We start from the raw sequence: 20,154 nt of genomic DNA, 5'->3' as shown, positions 1-20,154 counted from the left end.
AAGCATGATGTTGTAGGATTTTTGTAGATTTTTTTTTATGAAGTTGAGGAAGTTTTTATTTCTAGTTTACTGAGAGTTTTAATCATGAATGAGTGTTGGCTTTTTCAAATGGATTTCCTGCATCTATTGATATGATTTTCTTTAGACTTACATGATTCATTATATTAATTGATTTGGAAATACTGACTTAGCCTTGCACACCTAGAATACTAAGGGAGGGGAATTTATTCTTGCATACTTAGAATAACAAGGTAGGGAAGGAGAGGGGTGTAAGGAATGGAGAGAAAGACAAAATAATGACAAAGCTGGAGGACTTACACTAATTAATTTCAAGACTTACATCAAAGTAACTATAACCTTTAAAGCACTGAACTGAAAAAGAACAGAAACATACCTCAGTGGAATAGACTAGAGCCCAGAAAGAGAACACACAAACATAATGAGCTGATTTTTGACAAGGGAGCAGAAGCAATTCATTGGAGAAAGGATACTCTTTTTAACAGAGGGTACTTAATTTGATATCCATTATGCAAATAAAATAAATCTAGACATAGCTTGTACATCTTTCACAAAATCAAAATGGATAATAAACTTTAACGTAAATTGCAAAATTACGAATGTTCTAGAAAGAAACAGGAAAAACCTACATGGCCTTGGGTTTGACAATGAATGTTAAGATATAAATTCAAAAATCAAAAGCATGAAATAAAATGTAAAATAAGTTTCATTCCATGAAATAAAAAATGGTAAGTTGTACTTAACTAAAATTATAAATGTCTACTCTACAAAAAGTCACTGTTAGGATAATTAAAAGACAAGCCACAGATTGGGCAAAATATATGCTGAATACATATCTAATAGTGATCTGGTACAATTCTAAAATATATAAAGTTAAAACTCAACAAGAAAACAACCAACTAATTTTAAAGTGGGCAAAAGATTTGAGCAGACATATCACCAAATTAGAATGCAGATGAGAAACAAGCAGATGAAGAGATGCTCAACATCCTCTGTCATTAGGGAATTGGAAATACAATAATGAAATGCCCCTACATACCTATTAGAATGACTAAAATCCAAAACCTAAATAATACCAAATGCTGGCAAGGATGTGGAGCAACAGGAACTCTCATTCATTTCTGGTGGGAATGCAAAATGGTTAAGCCACTTTGGAAGACACTTTGGCACATTCTTATAAAGCTAAACATATCACACACCGATTGTGCCCTTAGGTATTTTCCCAGTGAACAAAGAAATCTGTATGCAGATTTTCATACCAGCTCTATTTATAATCAGTAAAAATTGGAAGCAACCAATATGTCGTTTAACAGGTGAAGGATAAACAAACTGATACAACCTTGAATATTAGTACGCAATGAAATATTATTCAGCAATAAACATAAATGAGCTATCAAGTGACTAAAAGACATGAACAAAACTTAAATGCATATTGCTTAGTGAAATGAGCCTGTCTGAAAAGTACAATTAGATGACATTCTGGAAAAGGCAAACTACAGAGGAAATTATATTATCAGTGATTGTAAGATGCTTGGCGAAATGGCAAGAGGACTGAATAGGTAAAACACAGGATTTTTAGGGTGGTAAAACCTCTTTACTGAACTGTATGGTGAACACATATTATGCATTTGTCAAAACCAACACAGGTTTGCAGCACAATGAATGAAACTTAACCTGTGAAAATATTTTCAAAAATTAAAAATAATTAAAACTTTTAAAAAATAATTGTTTTTAGAGTTCAGAAGATCCCAGGAAGGGATGCTCACTGGTTGCAGCCCTGGGCATTCATCCCAGAGAAGTAAAAACTTATGGTCAGACAAAACACATACCTGAATATGTCCTTCAATGGATAGATGGTTAGATAAACTGTGGGGGAGAAATAGGTGAAGGTGGTCAAAGGGCAGAAATTCCAGTTACAAGATAGATAAGTTCTGAAGTTTTAATGTACCACATGATCATTATAGTTAATACTGTACTGTATACTTGAATATTAGTTGCCAATTCAATAGATCTTAAAAGTTCTCACACACAAAAAAATGATAACTATGTAAGGTGATGGATGTATTAGCAGGACCAAGTAGGGAGCTAATCTTCTACCCAAATTTGCCACCTATCAGAAATAGGTTGGTGATGCTCTGATTCTCCTGAGGTAAGGCCAAGTAGGGAATTGATCTTGCATCCTCTACTTGATGAGAAAAGGCAGTGTTGTAATTCCCATTTCGGTGTCAGTAGCATCCAATAGATGCTGATTCTTCACCCACACCCAATAGTAGGAAGACTGAATGAAGTGGTGCCAGGTAAGCTAATAAGCAATCTCTTTTCCATACCCCTATGAGCCAGTACCAGCAAGGAGCTGAGCTGCTGAGCTTCCACACCCACTCAATAACAAAATATTACTTAATAAAGCAGTGCCCAAAGGCACTAGTTGGCATGCCATTTTTCCCCTAAAGTCAGGGGTATCAAGTAGGAGCTGAAAATCAACCCTCACTTGGTCAGATAAAATTGTCACTATTGCTGATGATGTTTTATATATATACATATGTGTATATATATAAAACACACATTCACACATATATATGTGTGTGATAAAATTGCATATAACTAGGCATGTTAAAGTATGCACATGTACAAATGAGTGCCTGTAAGGCTGGTGAAATCTGAATCTGTGGATTGTACAATGTCAGTCTCCTAGTTGATATTATATTATAGTTATATAAGATACTGTTATTGGGGGAAACTACATGTCAGAAACACAGAACCTCTTGGTACTACTTTTGCAGCTTCCCGCAAATATACAATATTTCAAAATAAAAAGTTTTCTAGAAAGTGTAGTAACAAAAACTGAGAGAATTCATCCTGACAAACCTGCAATAAAATAAACAATAAGAAATATTCTTCAGGCAGAAGGAAATGAATCCAAACAGAATTAAGGAAGAAATAAAGATCTAAAGAAAGAATATATGTATATTGGTAAAAAAATATTAATATAAATGGAATATTGGCACTATAAACTATATTGGTAATGCACTATATTATATATTATACATATGTGTATGCTTTATATGTATATTAAAGTGCATATAGAAATAAAACACATAACATCAAAAATACAAAAGGGAAGGGGTATGGTAACCTGAGGTGAAGTTTAAGTCACTGCCATTATCTAAGTGGTAAAATACTGTTCTAGACTGAAATAAGTAAAGGTTCCATGTCAAAATCTCTAAGGTAAGCCCTTAATAAAGAGTGAGAAAAATTCATATTAACTTCATATAGGGAAAACTGGGTAATAAAAAGCTGAAGTCAAAAGAAAGCAAGGAAAATTAAAAAGGAACAAAAATAAGAGTGAAATAAGAAACATCAGATAGTATACATAAACCTAGACGTATCAGCAGATTATATTAAATGTGAATACACTAAGTACAAGACCAGGAATTGTCAGACTGATCTTTTAAATTATACACTTACAAACAAGAACATAGAAAAGTTAACAGTAAAACAGTGGGAAAATATACACCATAGAAACACTAACCAAAGAAAGGTGGTATAGCTAACAAGTATCAAAGATGTATATTTTAAGATAATGATATTTCATAATGATAAAGGGATAAATATATACAGAAGACAGGACAATTCCAAATCTGTGTGCATCCAACAATTTAGCTTTAAAACATGTTAGTTTTAAAAACAGAAATAGTCACATCTATAATCACAGTTGGAGTTTTTAATACTCATCACCTAATACCAGACAGAACAAATACAAACACAAATCAGTAATAATTTACATATCCAAAGAACACAATCAAGAAACCTGGTCTAATTTACATATACAGAACATGAATCCAGCAACAGATGAATAAAAATTTAGTCTGTGTACATTTACCAAAGTTGTCCATATTCTGTATCATGAAACAAGTCAACAAATGCCAAAAGAACTGAAATCATATAGGCTATGATCTCTCCACAGAGCATTCTATTATTCACTAACAATAAAGAAGATAAATAGAAAACCTCTAACTGCTTGGATATTAAGTCATTCCTAAATAACACAAATTCAAAGAAGGAATCATAGAGAAATTATAAAAGATTTTAATTTCACATTAATGAAGATAAAATAAAATCTATGACATGTAGCTAAACTCATTTTATTTAGAGGAAAAATTATTGGCTTAAATTTATGTTAGAAAAGAAGAAATATTAAATCAATTATTTAGATTTGCATCTCAAGAATCAAGTTAAAAGACAATCAAACCAAAGTAAAAAAAAGAGTAGAAATCAAAGAACTAGAACAACATATGTACAATTAAGGAAATTAACAAATCTATCAAGAGGATTAATCTATCAAAATGACAAAAGAAATCCCTAGAAGATTGGTCAAGAAAACAGAAGACTATCTTCCAAATCACCAATATTAGGAATGGAAAACAGAAAATTACTACAGACACTACTGTTATGGCTTAATAATTTGAAAGTTTTGATAAATAGGACAAATTTCTTCAAAAACACAATTTACCAAAACTGACTTGAGAAAGAACAGAGTATCTGAATATTCTTGCGCCTATGAAACTGAATATGCCATTTGAAAATCTTCCCACAGAGAAAAACCTAAGCACAGATTGCTTTACTGATGAATTTGTTGAAATTTTAAGAAAAAATACCAATATTTCACAAATACTTACATAAAAAAGAGGAAACATTCCTGCATTTATTTTATAAAGTCAGAATAACTATGACATAAGAACCCGACAGGGAATTCAAAAGAAAGGAAATTGACATTCTAAACTCTTGTTACTACAGAGTATAAACTCTCTATTACCAAACTACAGAAAATTCAGCAAATATAATACTAACATATATAATGCTAATATAGCACAAAAGTTGTACTTATTCTTTAAATAAGGGAAAATAAGGGTAATGTAACATTCAAAGATCAATTGATGTCATCTACCACATTGATTAAAAAAAGGGAAAATCATTATCACCTCAACAGATACGTAAGAACTATGTGATAAAATTCAACACCCAATCATGATTTTAAAGTATATATACTTATAACAAATTAGAAGCAAAAGAAACTTCCTTAATCTAATAAAGAATAACTAAAAAAAAAGAATCCTACATCAAAAATATATTTAGAGGTGGAATAATCAAAATATTATTTTTTTTTACCAAAGACTTTCATGTTTAATGTAGGTCTTTTTTTTAATTATAGCTGACATACAATATTAGTTTCATATATACAACGTAGTGATTCAACAATTAGATGCATTATGAAATGTTCACCAGAAGTGTAGTTAACATCTGTCACCAGTCATTACATTATTTTATATTATATATAAAGCTATGTCTATATTCCTTATGCTGAACTTTTGATCCCTGTGGCTTATTTATTTAACAATTGGAAGTTTCAACCTTTTAATCCCCTTCACCTATTTTACCTGTCTCCCCATTCACCTCCCCTCTGGGAATCACCAGTTTGTTCTGTGTATTTATGAGTCTGTTTCTGATTTTGGTTTTATTTGTAATTTTGTTTGTAATTATTCCAATTATAAAATCAATAAATAGTGGAGATGAAACGTACAGAGGGAACACAGACAATAATACTGCAATAATTTTGTATGGTGACAGAAGGTAAGTACACTTACTGTGGCAAGCATTTCATAATATATATTATTGCTGAATCACCTGTTATTATTACTGAATCACCTATATATTATTGTTGAATACCCAGAACTAATATTGTACATCAACCATAATTTTAAAAAAGACTTTCTACATCAAACATGAAAATCTTGGTAGAAAAAAAGTAAGTGTTGATAGGTATGTATTTATTACTCTTTTGTTAATTATTTTTTGGCTGTTTTTGCAGTTTTTTACAATTCCTTTCTTCTTCTCTTGCTGTCTTCCCTTGATATCTAATAATTTTTTTAGTGTCATGCTTTGATTCTTCTCATTTTTTGTGTATCTATTACAGGCTTTTGGTTTGTGATTACCATGAAGTTCATATATAACATCCAAAGTATATAGCATTTTATATTAAGTTGATGGTCACTTAAGTTTGAATATTCTAAAAGCACTATATTTTTACTGCTCCCCTCAATGTTTTATGTATATGATGTCATATTTTATATCGTTTTATTTTGTGCATCTCTTAAGTAATTTCTGTAAGTATAATTGATTTTAGTACTTTTGTCTTTTAATCTTCATACCAGTTTTGTAAGTGATGAATTTATTATACAAATGCTTTAACCAGTGAATGTTTTTTTCATAATTTCTTACTTCTAGTTATGGACTTTTCTTTTCCATTTAAAGAAGTCCCATTAACATTTCTAATAAGAAATTTCTAACTTTTGTTAGAAAGGAAAAGTATTTCTTTCAATTCTGAATAATAACTTTGTCAGGCAACATATTCTTGGTTGTAGCTGTTTTCCTTTCTACACTTTGAATTTATCGAGTCACTCTCTTCTGTCCTACAAAGTTTCTGCTGAAAAACCAGTTAATACCCATATGATGTTTCCCTTGTACATAAGTTGTTGCTTTTTTCTTGCTGCTTTTAAGATTCTTTATCTTTAGTTTTTGCCATTTTAATTATTAGTTGTCTTGGTATGAAACTCCTTGGTTTCATCTTATTTGGGGCTCTCTGTGCTTCCTGGACCTGGATGTCTGCTTTATCACCCCAGGTTAGAGAAGTTTTCAGCTGTTTATTTCTTAAATCAGTTTTCCATCCCTTTCTCTCTTCTCCTTCTAGGATCCCTATAATGTGTGTTAGTGTGCTTGACGTTGTTCCAGAGGTTCTTTAACCTATCCTCATTATTTAAAATTCCTTTTAATTTTGTTCTTCAGCTTGGGTGCTTTCCACTACTCTGATTCCAGGTCACTGATCTGTTCTTTTGCACCTTCTAATCTTCTGTTGGTTCCCTTTAGTGTATTTTTCATTTCAGTTACTGTATTCTTCAGCTCTGAACAGTTTTTTATATTTTCTATCTCTGTTGAAGTTCCCATTGAGTTCATCCACTCTTTTCTCAAGTCTGGTGCTTATGTTTATCGCCATTACTTTGAATTGTTTATCAGGTAGGTTGCTTATCTCTGTTTTATTTAGTTATTGTTCTGAGGTTTTATCTTGTTCTTTCATTTGAAATATATTCCTCTGTTTTCTCATTTTGTCCAACTCTTTGTGTTTGTTTCTATATATTAGATAGGTCAGTTACATCTCCTCATCCTAAAGTAGTGGCCTTATGTAGGAGGCATACTGTGAGACCCAGTAGCACAATCCCACCTGGTCACCAGAAACAGGTGTTCCAGGGGTGTCCCTAGTATGGGCTGCATGTGCCCTCCTGTCATGATTGGGCCATAACTGCTGTGGGCATGCTGGTGGCTGGGGATGTTAGCAATGACTGTCTGCAACTACTGCAGGCTCACTAGTGGACAGGTCTGCTTAATATGGCTGACTGAGAGACCCGGTTGTAGCTGCTTTGACTGTGCTGATAGTAGGGCTGGTCTCCAGTCCAGCTGGCTGTGAGTGCTGCAGGACTCTGGTGAGCAGACCTGGCCCTTGGCATGCTGAAAGACCTGGCTATAGCTGGGCCAACTTGCTGGTGGGTGTGCTTTGCTCCTGGTGCAGATGACTGAGAAGCTAGGCTGTAACTGCTGCAGGTGTGTTGGTGGGTAGGGCTGGTTCCCTACTCTCTGGGGCAAAAATTGCTTTGGAGAGGTGCTGGTTCCAGCTGGGGCTACCCATCAGGTGTAGCAGGGTGCTGGTTGCTTTGCAAGGATGCTAGTCTCAACCTACGCTGCCTGCTGGATGTGGTGGGGTGGGAGCTGCTTTGGAGGAGTGCCTGCTGGATCAAGAACGTTAAGTGGAGTCGGTCTCCAGGAGAACACCTGGAGGGCAGGACAAGCAGTCCTAGCAAGGTAGATAGAGAGTGTCAGAACTGGCTCCAGCCAGCTAGTGAAGGAGGGCAAGAAAAATGGCACCTGCCAACACTTCCATTCCTGGAGAAAGTTCCTGTAGATCCCTGCCCCCCTGGCACATGCCCTAAAATCAGTCAATAAATCTCTTTCATGTATAACCCAGACACTTCACAAACTGCTGCTTCTGTGCTGCGTCTTAGACTGAGTGATATATATAGCCTTCTTGCCCTTTAAGAGAAGAGTCTTATTTTCCTATAGCCCTCTGGCTATCATGGAGTTAAGACATGCTGATTCTCAAAATCAGTTGTTAAGGGGGTTCATCCTCCTTGTGCATGTCTCCAGGATGAGGGGTACCCGATGTGGTGCTTGATCCCTTTGCTCCTCTGGGAGGACCTCCACCTCTCTTCTGGGTTCCCATGCTGGGGGTGGAAGCTTGGTTTTTGACCATGTCATTGCTCCTCCTACCCTTCCTGATGTGGCCTTCTCTTTATGTCTTTAGCAATAGAAGATCTATTCTGCCAGTTTTCAGGTCATTTTCAGAGTGAGTTGCATGTCTATGGAAGGTGGTAAGCTTAGGATCCTCCTATCCTCCATCTTCCCCCTCTCCCCAGCAATAAAATATTTTAAATTTGAGTTATAAAGTGTATCCTCAAAAGCCAACTCTGATGGATCAAGTTTGCTAGAGATTTCACAAATTATACTGTTCTTAATAAAATATGCCTTCCCTAATGTTTAGCTAAAATTCCTTACTATGCTGAATATATTGATTAGAATAACACCACAAACAGAAAAAAAAGACTGACATATAAGTAAAAATAATTTAAAATTATATATCATAGCCTTCATATTGAATTTTATTTGAAAACCATATAAAACAACTCTCTGCTTTCCCCATAATTACAATTTATGATCAGTGCTATTAATCAGGGCTATTAATATAAAAATGTGAGTCTTTCACTACTTATTTTTCAGATAGTGCATCATAGAAATCAAAACTGTTTCTCTTCCATATTTAGGTTCAACAATCAGATTTGAAAGGAATCCAATATTTACCCATCAGAAGCAACTGGAATATCTAAACCTATAGCTCAACAGTCTAACACTAGTTGCTGCTTTCAAAGATTGTAAGACCAAGGGCTGAAGGTACCCTAATTTAAAGAACAACCTAAGATGTAATGCATACTATATATATATGGCATAAACATAAAGATATATAGAAATTTACATAGTTAAATGGCTAATTTAGAAAGATTTAGAGTTTCAAAAGATGTCTGATTAAATTCTCCTTTATAGATCTAAGTTTCCCACTCACCACACATTTAAAGATATTTTTCCTCTCCATGATTATTCTCTAATTCAAGATAATTAATTTATCTTTCTCAAAAAGATAAATATCACTTTTTTGTAAGCATTCAAATAGGCAATGACTGCAAAACTCTTATGATTTAAACTTGTCCAAAATCTCTTCGCTTTCTCTTTTATGTTGCTACCACTTAAATCTACCTCAGTTTGGGTCATAAGATTATAACTGGAAATCATCACCATCAATCATTTTTTTTCACCACCCAAAAGGCTATAAAAGGAGCCAAAACATTTCTTTCAACATTCCAATTATGAGGGGGAAAAAAAATCCTATTCTGTCCATCTACACAAAAGCATAGGGCCATGTCTACTCAAACAGTTGAAAGAAACAGAAAAAAAAAATCTTATTAAGTAGAGGACATAAAATAAATATATCAATACCTGAATAGGTAATTTTTTTAGTGGTAAAGAAACAGAAATAGCATAACAGCTCCTTTCTTATCTTTAAATTTTTCAGTATCCTGAAATTTCTGCTACATCACTTATTTTTAAATGTTGGATAAAGTAACCAGAATCTAGATATAAAGAAGTCCTATTTAGTTTTAACCAGTATCTAAAATATAAATTCCCTCATCTCAAAAAATACTGGATATAACAAAAATTTCCACTGATGCTGAATCCTAAAATACAGTGGATATAATATTCATGAATACTATTCAGAATATTGAGGGTTAATTATTTAAGTAATATAGAATGCATATGAAAAGTAAAAGAAAAAGCTTCAAGTAGAAAAAAGAAGAATGTCCACATGGCTGCCATCCTTTTTTCTCATCACATCTACAAAAACAGGTTTATTTCATTATGCTCTGCTTATACAGTGATAATGCCTTATGAACTACTACTATTCAAAATTAAATGAGCACTATCTTGAGTATTATTCACCTATCAATGTGAAAAGTACAGGCTAATCTGTAAATTTATCTCAGAGGTTTCTTTTTCTTTCATTAAGATCAAAATTTCCTGTGTTAGTCCTTCCCATTCACTGCAAAGATATGATTGTTTCTGAAATAATGAACAAATATCAGATTATGCTATAATTAAATTAAAGAGACATATAATAAATTAGGAATTTAACTTCATCTCAAGGCAGATTATCAGTTAAGTGGATGTGTGTTATGTTCTAGTCTAGTTGAATTCAACATTAGAAACATTAAAACTTGGTATGTTTGTTACAAATAAAATCTAATAACTTTTCACATATCTATTCATATAATTTTCTCTTCCTGATTATTAACATTTCACTCTAAAATTGGGAAATCTGAAGTCTGATCAAACTATCATCTTTGAAAACATTAATCTTGGGTGTGTACTGTTCCTTAACAGTACCAACATTTTTGGGTGTCTAAAACTTTTGTCTCAGTATTTTTTTTAAACATAAGAAATATTTAAGCAAAAGTGAAAGTTTAGGAAGTAACTGCCATGAACAAAAGGTTTACAAGTACATTTAGTATTTACTTGACTTTCACATTTTAGGTCTGGGTTTCAGCAGGCCAGCCTAAGAAAAAGAATACATCACTGCTTAAAGTGCTGGTTGATAGTAAGGAGAACAAGAATATCAGGGCTTACCCATTGAATGATTGAATCTATACCAATTATAAATTTTCTATGAAAATAAACTATTATAAAAGCAAACATAAGCATCAAATTATTTCTAGATATTAAAGTTATAAATAAGTTTTTCAAAAGTTAACTTGAAACTTGCCCAAGAAATGATTTTCTTATACATTAAGAAACTGTTTAACTCATATATTCTTACCGTTCTCGGTTAAATTTAAGAGAATGAAGAATAGCTGGCCTTTTTTGTCTAAGGTTCCACAGATGAAGTGTATCATCTGAACTTGCACTAACCAAAGCACCCTGGAACCAAAAGAAGACAGAGTGAGTGATATGCCTAATTTATGGTTTCATTGTGAAGCAAAATTGACAAGCCAATCTACTGGATTGTGCACTGCTTGAATAATTATTTATATGTACATAACCTGGAAATAAAAGGTAAGACAGCCTTCAATCAGGAAGGCTAAGAAAACTAAATGGAAGAAACAAGCGAACTACTGCATATGGATTGGTCAGGATAACTAGAACAAAGAGTATACATTTACCAAAGAAAGGATAACTATTGTTAAGCATCATTATGATCATTTTTTGTATTTTCTTTGGAAATAATTAAGTTTTAAATGTTTTGTTCCTACTATTTACACATGTACTTTATAGCTTTACAGAGAAGCAAAACTCCAATCCAGTTTTTAAATTGCAATCTGGTCATATAAAAATTCACCACTTATAAGAATATTCTATATAGTTGGAAAGTATATATTCTTCCTAAAAAGTGTATTTTGTATAATTTTATTTGTTTTTATTTTATAGTTTGAGAAGCTTCATTTATGTAAAAAGAAAACATCCATAATAAAACATTTCTCCAAGTAGAATTCAGTGTAACTACAAAAATACTACTAAGATTCTCTTTATATAAAACCTCCAAATACAAATGAGTACTATTTCAAGTACAATAGCATGTTTTCTACCTCTTAATATAGCAGATACCATATAGGCAGATACCTAGCTGTCACATATGATATTATGTATGTATACTTAAACTATTTATTACAGTCAGATAAGATCACCATTTTTTAATTATGTCAGAACTTCCAATCATTATGAGTTTTCCAGCTAAAAATGTCAATGCTTGCTCTACAACTGATCTTAGAGCTACTCTAGAGTATTGAATGAATTCTGTAAAAGTGATATTGCAGAATCATAGTAGTCCTGAGATATCTAGGTTTGTTTTTATATTTTCCAAAGCACTCTGTTACAAGCAACCTTTCATAGTTTACAACATCACAGATAAGAAAATTATTATCCCATTTAGATGGTAGGAGGGACTAAATTAAAATTACTAGAATTTATTTCTTCTTTAGGAATTAAGAGAAGAAGATATTCTAAATGTCTTTCTATAACAATTCCTAAGACAAAAATGTTCCTATGATGGTTCTTTTCATATTATGTACATATAATTTTAGCCTCAAAGAATACCTTTTGAAACACCAATCATAATCAGAGATTATATTTGTTAAAAATGCCTTAGATGTGTATAATTTGCTAATTTTACATTAACATATTTATATAAACATAAATGTTCAAAGAGGTATACTTTGATATATGCTTTTTAACATTAACTCATATATAATTACATTCCATGCAATAAAATTAATCCTATATATGCCTTGAGGATTTTTGTGTTTGCTTGTTTTATTTGTAAACTGTTACCGTATTTTTCACATATACAAACTGGAAAATTTTTAGGATTGCTTAGAAGTGCTTGATAAGCTAAATAGTTTTTTCTTTGAGATATAAGATACTGATCTTATTTCTCAGAAAAGTGGAAATTCACTTGGGATAGGGTGAGGATAGAACATGATATATGAAATTAATAAAACATTCTTTACAATAAATAGTTACATGCTATACAAAATATATAATATGCCAAATGCAATGGAATTAAAATAAAGCACCATATGTTTAATAGTATCTTAGTGTAATAGCTTAATAAATCTAGGGAAAAAGTCAGTATATATATATTACCCCTCTGATAAAACTAGGAGGTAACTTATCATTGGAGGGAAATAAACAAGACTACTTAGCCTAACTGCACTGATAGAGATATAAAAGTAAGCCATACCACCAGGCTGTCTAGAGCTCATTTACAAAAGCAAAGTGAAACTGTAAGAAGCACTAATGAAGATCTGTGAAAAGATTAAAAAGTGTGAATAAAATATACCAGTCATGAGGTCAGAAACTTGGAAATTTGTAACAAGGTACAGAAACTGAGTGGAGTTGGATCAAGGTAAATAGTTCAAGTAAGACAGTATAAACACTGAAAGGATGTTGAAGGCGTGTTTTTATTTATTCTTAGCACAGAGGCGAACTTAGGAACTTGAAGACAATTCTCAGGATTGGACTCAGAGAAAATGACCTGGAAATAATTTATGTCTGTCAGTACACATCCATGCAGAGGCAAAAGCCTGAGATTTCTCAACTAGGAACTAAAGAGTAACATTGAAACGTCAAAAGGTTGTCATTCTAGATACTAATGACTAGTTATTACAATAAAATATATTTTTAAAATATTTTCCATTTTCATCCTTATCTCCCTCTGTTATTTGTTACCCCACAGGAAGTATGTCTACAAGGTGATAATATGGGAGGTTTGTCAACAAGGATAATCTCCCAATCTTATGAGAAAGATTTTGAGCCAAGAGAAGTAAAAAGTGAACATGTGCCAACATCACAAATGTTTTATGCCTCAAGTATCTCTGATACAAAGTTCTAGGAAGGATTTTACCCATGTTCATAAATTCTCAGAGATATATACACAAATATATGAAGATACTGAATAAAAGATCATCATTCATGCCATAAGAAAACAACTAGGGGTAACTTTTTTTCCTCAAGTCTGAGTTTAATCTGGAGCTCCTGAACTGGATACGGTAAAAACACTTAAAGCACTTTTGTCCTGACTGGCTCACTTAACATAAAAGAGCTCTAGAAGACTCAAGGATTCTCTGTAAAAAACAGGAGTCAAGAAGGCCTTAAGCAGCCTTTAACTGATGGAAGATATACAACCTTTCTGAGCTTAATAAATACACACTTTATCTTTAGAGAGTTCCTCATCACCATAGGTCTATAAAAATAGGGATAGGTAGGAAGTCAATTGTCATAAAACTATGGATACATAAATAAATACAAATGTATACATATGGAGATATATACAGATAACAGAGCACATAAGTAAATAACTAAAAAGATTATTTCATGGAAGATAAAGACAAACCATGAAGTTAGTGCTGGATTATAAAATTTAAATTGGTGTATAGATGAAAAGTTTAATGGTCAGCAAAGCAATCAAAGGATTTTAGTAATTTTTAAAATTTTAAATCACTAATTAAAAATTTAAATATTAAGTAATTAATCTATAAATTATGCTACACAATCACAGTAACAGGATCTTCTGGTGCATACAACCTCTTTCCTTTAAAATTAAATAAACTGACAAATACAGTAGAGTCTTTTATGAGAAATGGAAAATGTGACCATGAGTAATACTGCATACATATATATATATCTTTAAGCATTTAGAAACATAATATAAAAAATATTACCTAAACTAATACAGTTTGTGTGTGTGTGTGTTTGTGTGTGTGAGATAGTCAAGAAATCCTTACCTCATTGATCAAGAATTGGAGCTGCAGGACAGCCGTACCACTTTCATGTTGGCAATAACAATCAACACCAGGTCTTCCAAGTCTAATATAATCCAAGTCAAGGATTCTAACATTATAGTTAGCATCAATATTAATGAGTAAAGAATAAACTAAATTACTTAGCAACTGATGTTATGCTTTTTAGTTATCCTTATTTTTGTAAATAATTAAAAACAGTCTTAGTTGATACAAATCTTGTTATATAGCACAAGACATTAGCAAAACACCAAATAAGACTTTCCTCACATGTATCCCCTCCTCAAAAACAATCATTTGGCATCCATGCACAGACAAAAGTACCTTCATGGGAGCTCAGGATCCAGGTAGGAGACTGTGATACCCTACTACAGCCCAAGAATGAAGAGAGCCATTTTGAGAAGGCAGTTTCACACCCAGGTTGCACCCTGGTGGACTGTGGCATCAGCTACAGAAAGAAAAAGAGCTCTGTACCCCCTGATAACTCAGCTATAGACCATTTGCTTTTGGGTCTCACCAGCATATGTCATATGTCAAGGGACCCAGAGGAGTCACACCCACCCATGGGTTAGTAATACACATAAAAACCTCAGTTCTTTCTGTGGACCTGGAAGTGGCCTTTGAACCAGCTCCAGACCTGGGCTGCAGTGCAGGAGCTCTTGGAGGTAAATCATCAAATTCAGTCAGACGATAGATTTTGAAATGGCCCTGTAACTGGGCTCCAGCCTATCCAGCCACAGTCCAGGAACAATCTTGCTGGTGCAGAGACCACTTAAGAGACACTCTAATCTGCAACCCTGGAGATCCTGAAAAGGCCCTATATTCAGCTCAAGGCCCCTCACAGCCAGTCTAACAGCATTTCTGCTGGCTTAGAGAACAGGCAGGACACACTCCTTTGAGCACCTGAAGATCCTGGAAGGGTCCCATATATGGCTACACCTTCCTCACAGCTACAATCTCCCAGTAGTACTGACGGTCCAGTCCCAGGAGGAGACACTCCTATGAGTGCCTCAGGAGATCCTCAAAGGGCTCTATACTCTACTCTAGGTCCCTTCCAGTTACAGTCCATAAGCAGGCCTTCTGGAATGGAGACCAGGGAGGAGACCACTTTTATGTGACTCCAGAGATCCTGAGGTCCTATTATACATGGCCCCAGCCCCCTCACACCCATGGTCATCCAGCAGTCCTGAGGGTCTAGGATCTCATTGGGAAACCTGCCTGGCTGCAACTCTGGAGTCTCTGAAAGGACCTATATTCAATTACAGCCCCTCCTATCCACAGTCTATGAACAATCCTGCTACCACAGGGACCTAGCAAGAAACACTCTTACCTGCACCCCAGGAGACCATATAAGGGCCCTATATATGACACCAGCCCCTCTAGCCATGGTCAAGGACCAATCTAGCAGATCCAGTGACTGAAGGGAGACACACCCAGCAGTCTACAGAGCCAGGTCTGTGAACTTCAATCTTGGCTATGGAATCTGAAACAGTCCTGAGGCTCATTTCCAGCCCCTCTCAGCCACAGTCTTGGGTCAGTCCTGCACACCCAAGGACATACAACCTCTTTCCTTAAAAATTTAATAAACTGACAAATACAGTAGAGTCTTTTATGAGAAATGGAAAATGTGACCATGAATAATATTGCATACATGTATATATCTTTAAGCATTTAGAAACATAACATAAAAAATATTACCTCAACTAACACAGTTTGTGTGTGTGTGTGTGTGTGTGTGTGTGTGTGTGTATTTGTGTGTGTGAGATAGTCAAGGAATCCTTAACTCATTGATCAAAAATTGGAGCTGCAGGACAGCCACACCTGGACATCCAATGACCAGGCAGCAGTCCTCCCAGGGATCTGGTGAGGGCCACATCTGTCATTTATCTGGTTATAGGCCTGCTGTCTAAGGACTCATATGAGAAGAATAAATAGATCTTTGTCCCAGAGCAACCCTACTGAACAAGGGGCTAGAGGCAGTTGCTCCCACGCAAGGATCAGAAGAGATCCAAACCAGTATAAGACCTGGTAACAAGCCCACCACAGACCCCATAGCAGATCCAGTAACAGCCTCACAACTGGTTACAACTTAGCACAACTGCAATTCTGGAGGTAATCCTACCAGCCCAGGGAGCAGAGAGGAGATGGTCCTTATTTTCTGAAATTATTCTGTAAATATTCAAAGAGGTGTTTCTCCTATAAGTGCACAAACACCAATGCAATGTTAAATCAGGTAAATATGATGCCACAAAAGGAAACTAAAAGAGCTCTGGTAACTAACCTCAAAGGAATGGAGAACAATGAGTTGCCTGAAAAAGAATTCAAAATAATCACCTTAAAGAAATTGAATGAGAGGGTGGAGCCAAGATGGTGGCGTGAGTAGGACAGTGGGAATCTCCTCCCAAAAACATATATATTTTTGAAAATACTACAAATAGAACTATCCCTAAAAGAGAGAACAGAAGACACAGGACAAGAGCCAGACTACATCCACACCTGCAAGAACCCAGCACCTGGTGTAAGGGGTAAGATACAAGCCGTAGCCCAGCAGGACCCGAGGCCCCTCACCCCAGCTCCCAGCGGGAGGAGAGGAGTTGGAGCGGGGATGGAGAGGGAGCGCTGGACTGCTAAACACCCAGCTCTAGCCATGCGCACCAGAGCGCAGACACACAGTGCACGCATGGGGTGCTGGAAACTAGGGAAGCAGGACAGTAAGACCTGTCAGTGGGTCCCACAGCCAGCACCTGTGGGACAAAGAAAAGCGAGTGCTTTTTGAAAGTCTTAAAGGGACAGGGACCCCACAGCTGGACGGAAGCATCCCGGGTCACAGTCCAGCAGCTGGAAATTCCAGGGAACTCCGGGCGCACTAACCCCCAGGGCAACAGCTCTGAGACCCCTCACAGAGGTAAACAGTCAAACAGCCCCCCGTATATTACCCCTCCGGGGCCGCACCATAGCAGAACGGCAGCCTGAGGCTGGCCATGCCCACAGCAAGGGAGCTTCCTCCATACAGGCCCGGCAAGATACAGAGATCCAGTCTACACGCAATTGCCCAACACCAGCCACTAGGAGTCGCAGTTGTTCAAGTAAAGAAACACCAGGAGCAAGTGGAAAAAGTCTAGGCTCTCCCAGCTGACAGACGCGTCAAAAGCATACCACTGCACCTATCAACATGAAAAGGCAAAAAAAATTTGATCCAGACAAGACTAACCCAGATAGCTTCGGCATCTTCTACATCTTCCCCTGAGAAGGAACCTGGGGAGATAGATTTAATCAGTCTTCCTGAAAAATAATTCAAAACAAAAGTCATAACCATGCTAATGGACTTGCAGAGAAATATGCAAGAACTAAGGAGGGAGAATACAGAAATAAAACAAGCTCTGGAAGGACTTCAAAGCAGAATGGATGAGATACAAGAGACCATTAATGGCCTAGAAAACAGAACAGGAACACAGAGAAACTGATGCAGAGAGAGATAAAAGGATCTCCAAGAATGAAAGAATATGAAGAGAACTGAGTGACCAATCGAAACGGAACAATATCTGCATTAAAGGGGTACCAGAAAAGAAGAGAGAGAAAAAGAGATAGAAAGTGTCTTTGAATAAATAATTGCTGAAAACTTCCCCAAACTAGGGGAGGAAATGGCCTCTCAGACCACAGAGTTACACAGAACTCCCATGACAAGGGATCCAATGAGGGCAACACCAAGACACATAATAATTAAAATGGCAAAGATTAAAGACAAGGACAAAGTATTAAAGGCAGCCAGAGAGAAAAAAAAGGTCACCTACAAAGGAAAACCCATCAGGCTATCATCACACTTCTCAACAGAAACCCTACAGGCCAGAAGAGGATGACATCATATACTTAGTGCAATGAAACAGAAGGGCCTCGAACCAAGAATACTGTATCCAGCACGATTATCATTTAAATATGAAGGAGGGATTAAACAATTCCCAGACAAGCAAAAGTTGAGGGAATTTGCCTCCCACAAACCACCTCTACAGGGCATCCTACAGGGACTGCTCTAGATGGGAGCACTCCTAAAAAGAGCACAGAACAAAACACCCAACATATGAAGGAGGAGGAATAAGAAGGGAGAGAAATAAAGAATCATAAGACCGTGTTTATAATAGCAAAATAAGCGAGTTAAGATAGACAGTAAGATAGTAAAGAAGCTAACCCTGAACCTTTGGTAACAACAAACTTAAAGCCTGCAATGGCAATAAGTACATACCTTTCAATAATCACCCAAAATGTAAATGGACTGAATGCATCAATCAAAAGACAAAGAGAAATAGAATATATAAAAAAGCAAGACCCATCCATATGCTGCTTACAAGAGACTCACCTCAAACCCAAAGATATGCACAGACTTAAAGTCAAGGGATGGAAAAAGATATTTCATACAAACAACAGAGAAAAAAGCAGATGTTGCAATACTAGTATCAGACAAAACAGACTTCAAAATAAAGTAACAAAAGATAAAGAAGGACATTACATAATGATAAAGGGCTCAGTCCAACAAGAGGATATAACCATTATAAATATATATGCACCCAATACAGGACCACCAACATATGTGAAATAAATACTAACAGAATTTAAAGGAGGAATTAGAATGTAATGCATGCATTTTGGGAGAATTCAACACACCACTCACACCAAAGGACAGATCCACAAGACAGAAAATAAGTAAGGACACAGAGGCACTGAACAACACACTAGAACAGATGGACCTAATAGACATCTACAGAACTCTACATCCAAAAGCAACAGGATACACATTCTTCTCAAGTGCACATGGAACATTCTCCAGAATGACCACATACTAGGCCACAAAAAGAGCCTCAGTAAATTCCAAAAGATTGAAATCCTACCAACCAACTTTTCAGACTACAAGGCATAAAACTAGAAATAAATTGTACAAAGAAAGCAAAAAGGCTCACAAACACATGGAGGCTTAACAACATGCTCCTAAATAATCAATGGATCAATGACCAAATCAAAATGGAGATCCAGCAATAAATGGAAACAAAAGACAACAACAACACAAAGCCATAACTACTATGGGATACAGCAAAAGCAGTCTTAAGAGGAAAGTATAAAGCAATCCAGGCATATTTAAAGAAGGAAGAACAATCCCAAATGAGTGGTCTAATGCCACAATTATCGAAATTGGAAAAAGAAGAACAAATGAGGCCTAAGGTCAGCAGAAGGAGGGACATAATAAAGATCAGAGAAGAAATAAATAAAAGTGAGTAGAATAAAACAATAGCAAAACTCAATGAAACCAAGAGCTGGTTCTTTGAGAAAATAAACAAAATAGATAAGCCTCTAGCCAGACTTCTTAAGAGGAAAAGAGAGTCAACACACAGCAACAGAATCAGAAATGAGAAAGGAAAAATCACGACGGACCCACAGAAATACAAAGAATTATTAGAGAGTACTATGAAAACCTATATGCTAACAAGCTGGGAAACCTAGGAGAAATGGACAACTTCCTAGAAAAATACAACCTTCCAAGACAGACCCAGAAAGAAACAGAAAATCTAAACAAACCAATTACCAGCAAGAAAATTGAAGCAGTAATCAAAAAACTACCCAAGAAAAAAAAACCCAGGCCAGATGG

At 35.3% G+C, this 20,154-nt stretch overlaps 1 protein-coding gene across 6 annotated transcripts in view; it reads right to left on the bottom strand.

Moving 5' to 3' along the window:
* The window catches only part of STXBP5L (syntaxin binding protein 5L), a 387,143-nt gene that overhangs the window by 266,751 nt on the left and 100,238 nt on the right, over positions 1–20,154 (bottom strand). For all 6 annotated transcript variants that reach the window (XM_036883434.2, XM_036883436.2, XM_057503095.1 and 3 more), the window contains exons 4-5: positions 14,508–14,589; positions 11,045–11,145 (exon numbers count right to left, since the gene is read on the bottom strand). In XM_036883434.2, the coding sequence (XP_036739329.2) occupies positions 11,045–11,145; positions 14,508–14,589 (183 nt within the window). The remainder of the gene's footprint in view (positions 1–11,044; positions 11,146–14,507; positions 14,590–20,154) is intronic.

Source organism: Manis pentadactyla, chromosome 1 (genome assembly GCF_030020395.1).
Source record: "Manis pentadactyla isolate mManPen7 chromosome 1, mManPen7.hap1, whole genome shotgun sequence".
Lineage (NCBI taxonomy): Eukaryota > Metazoa > Chordata > Mammalia > Pholidota > Manidae > Manis > Manis pentadactyla.
This window is presented reverse-complemented; position numbering and strand designations above follow the sequence as displayed.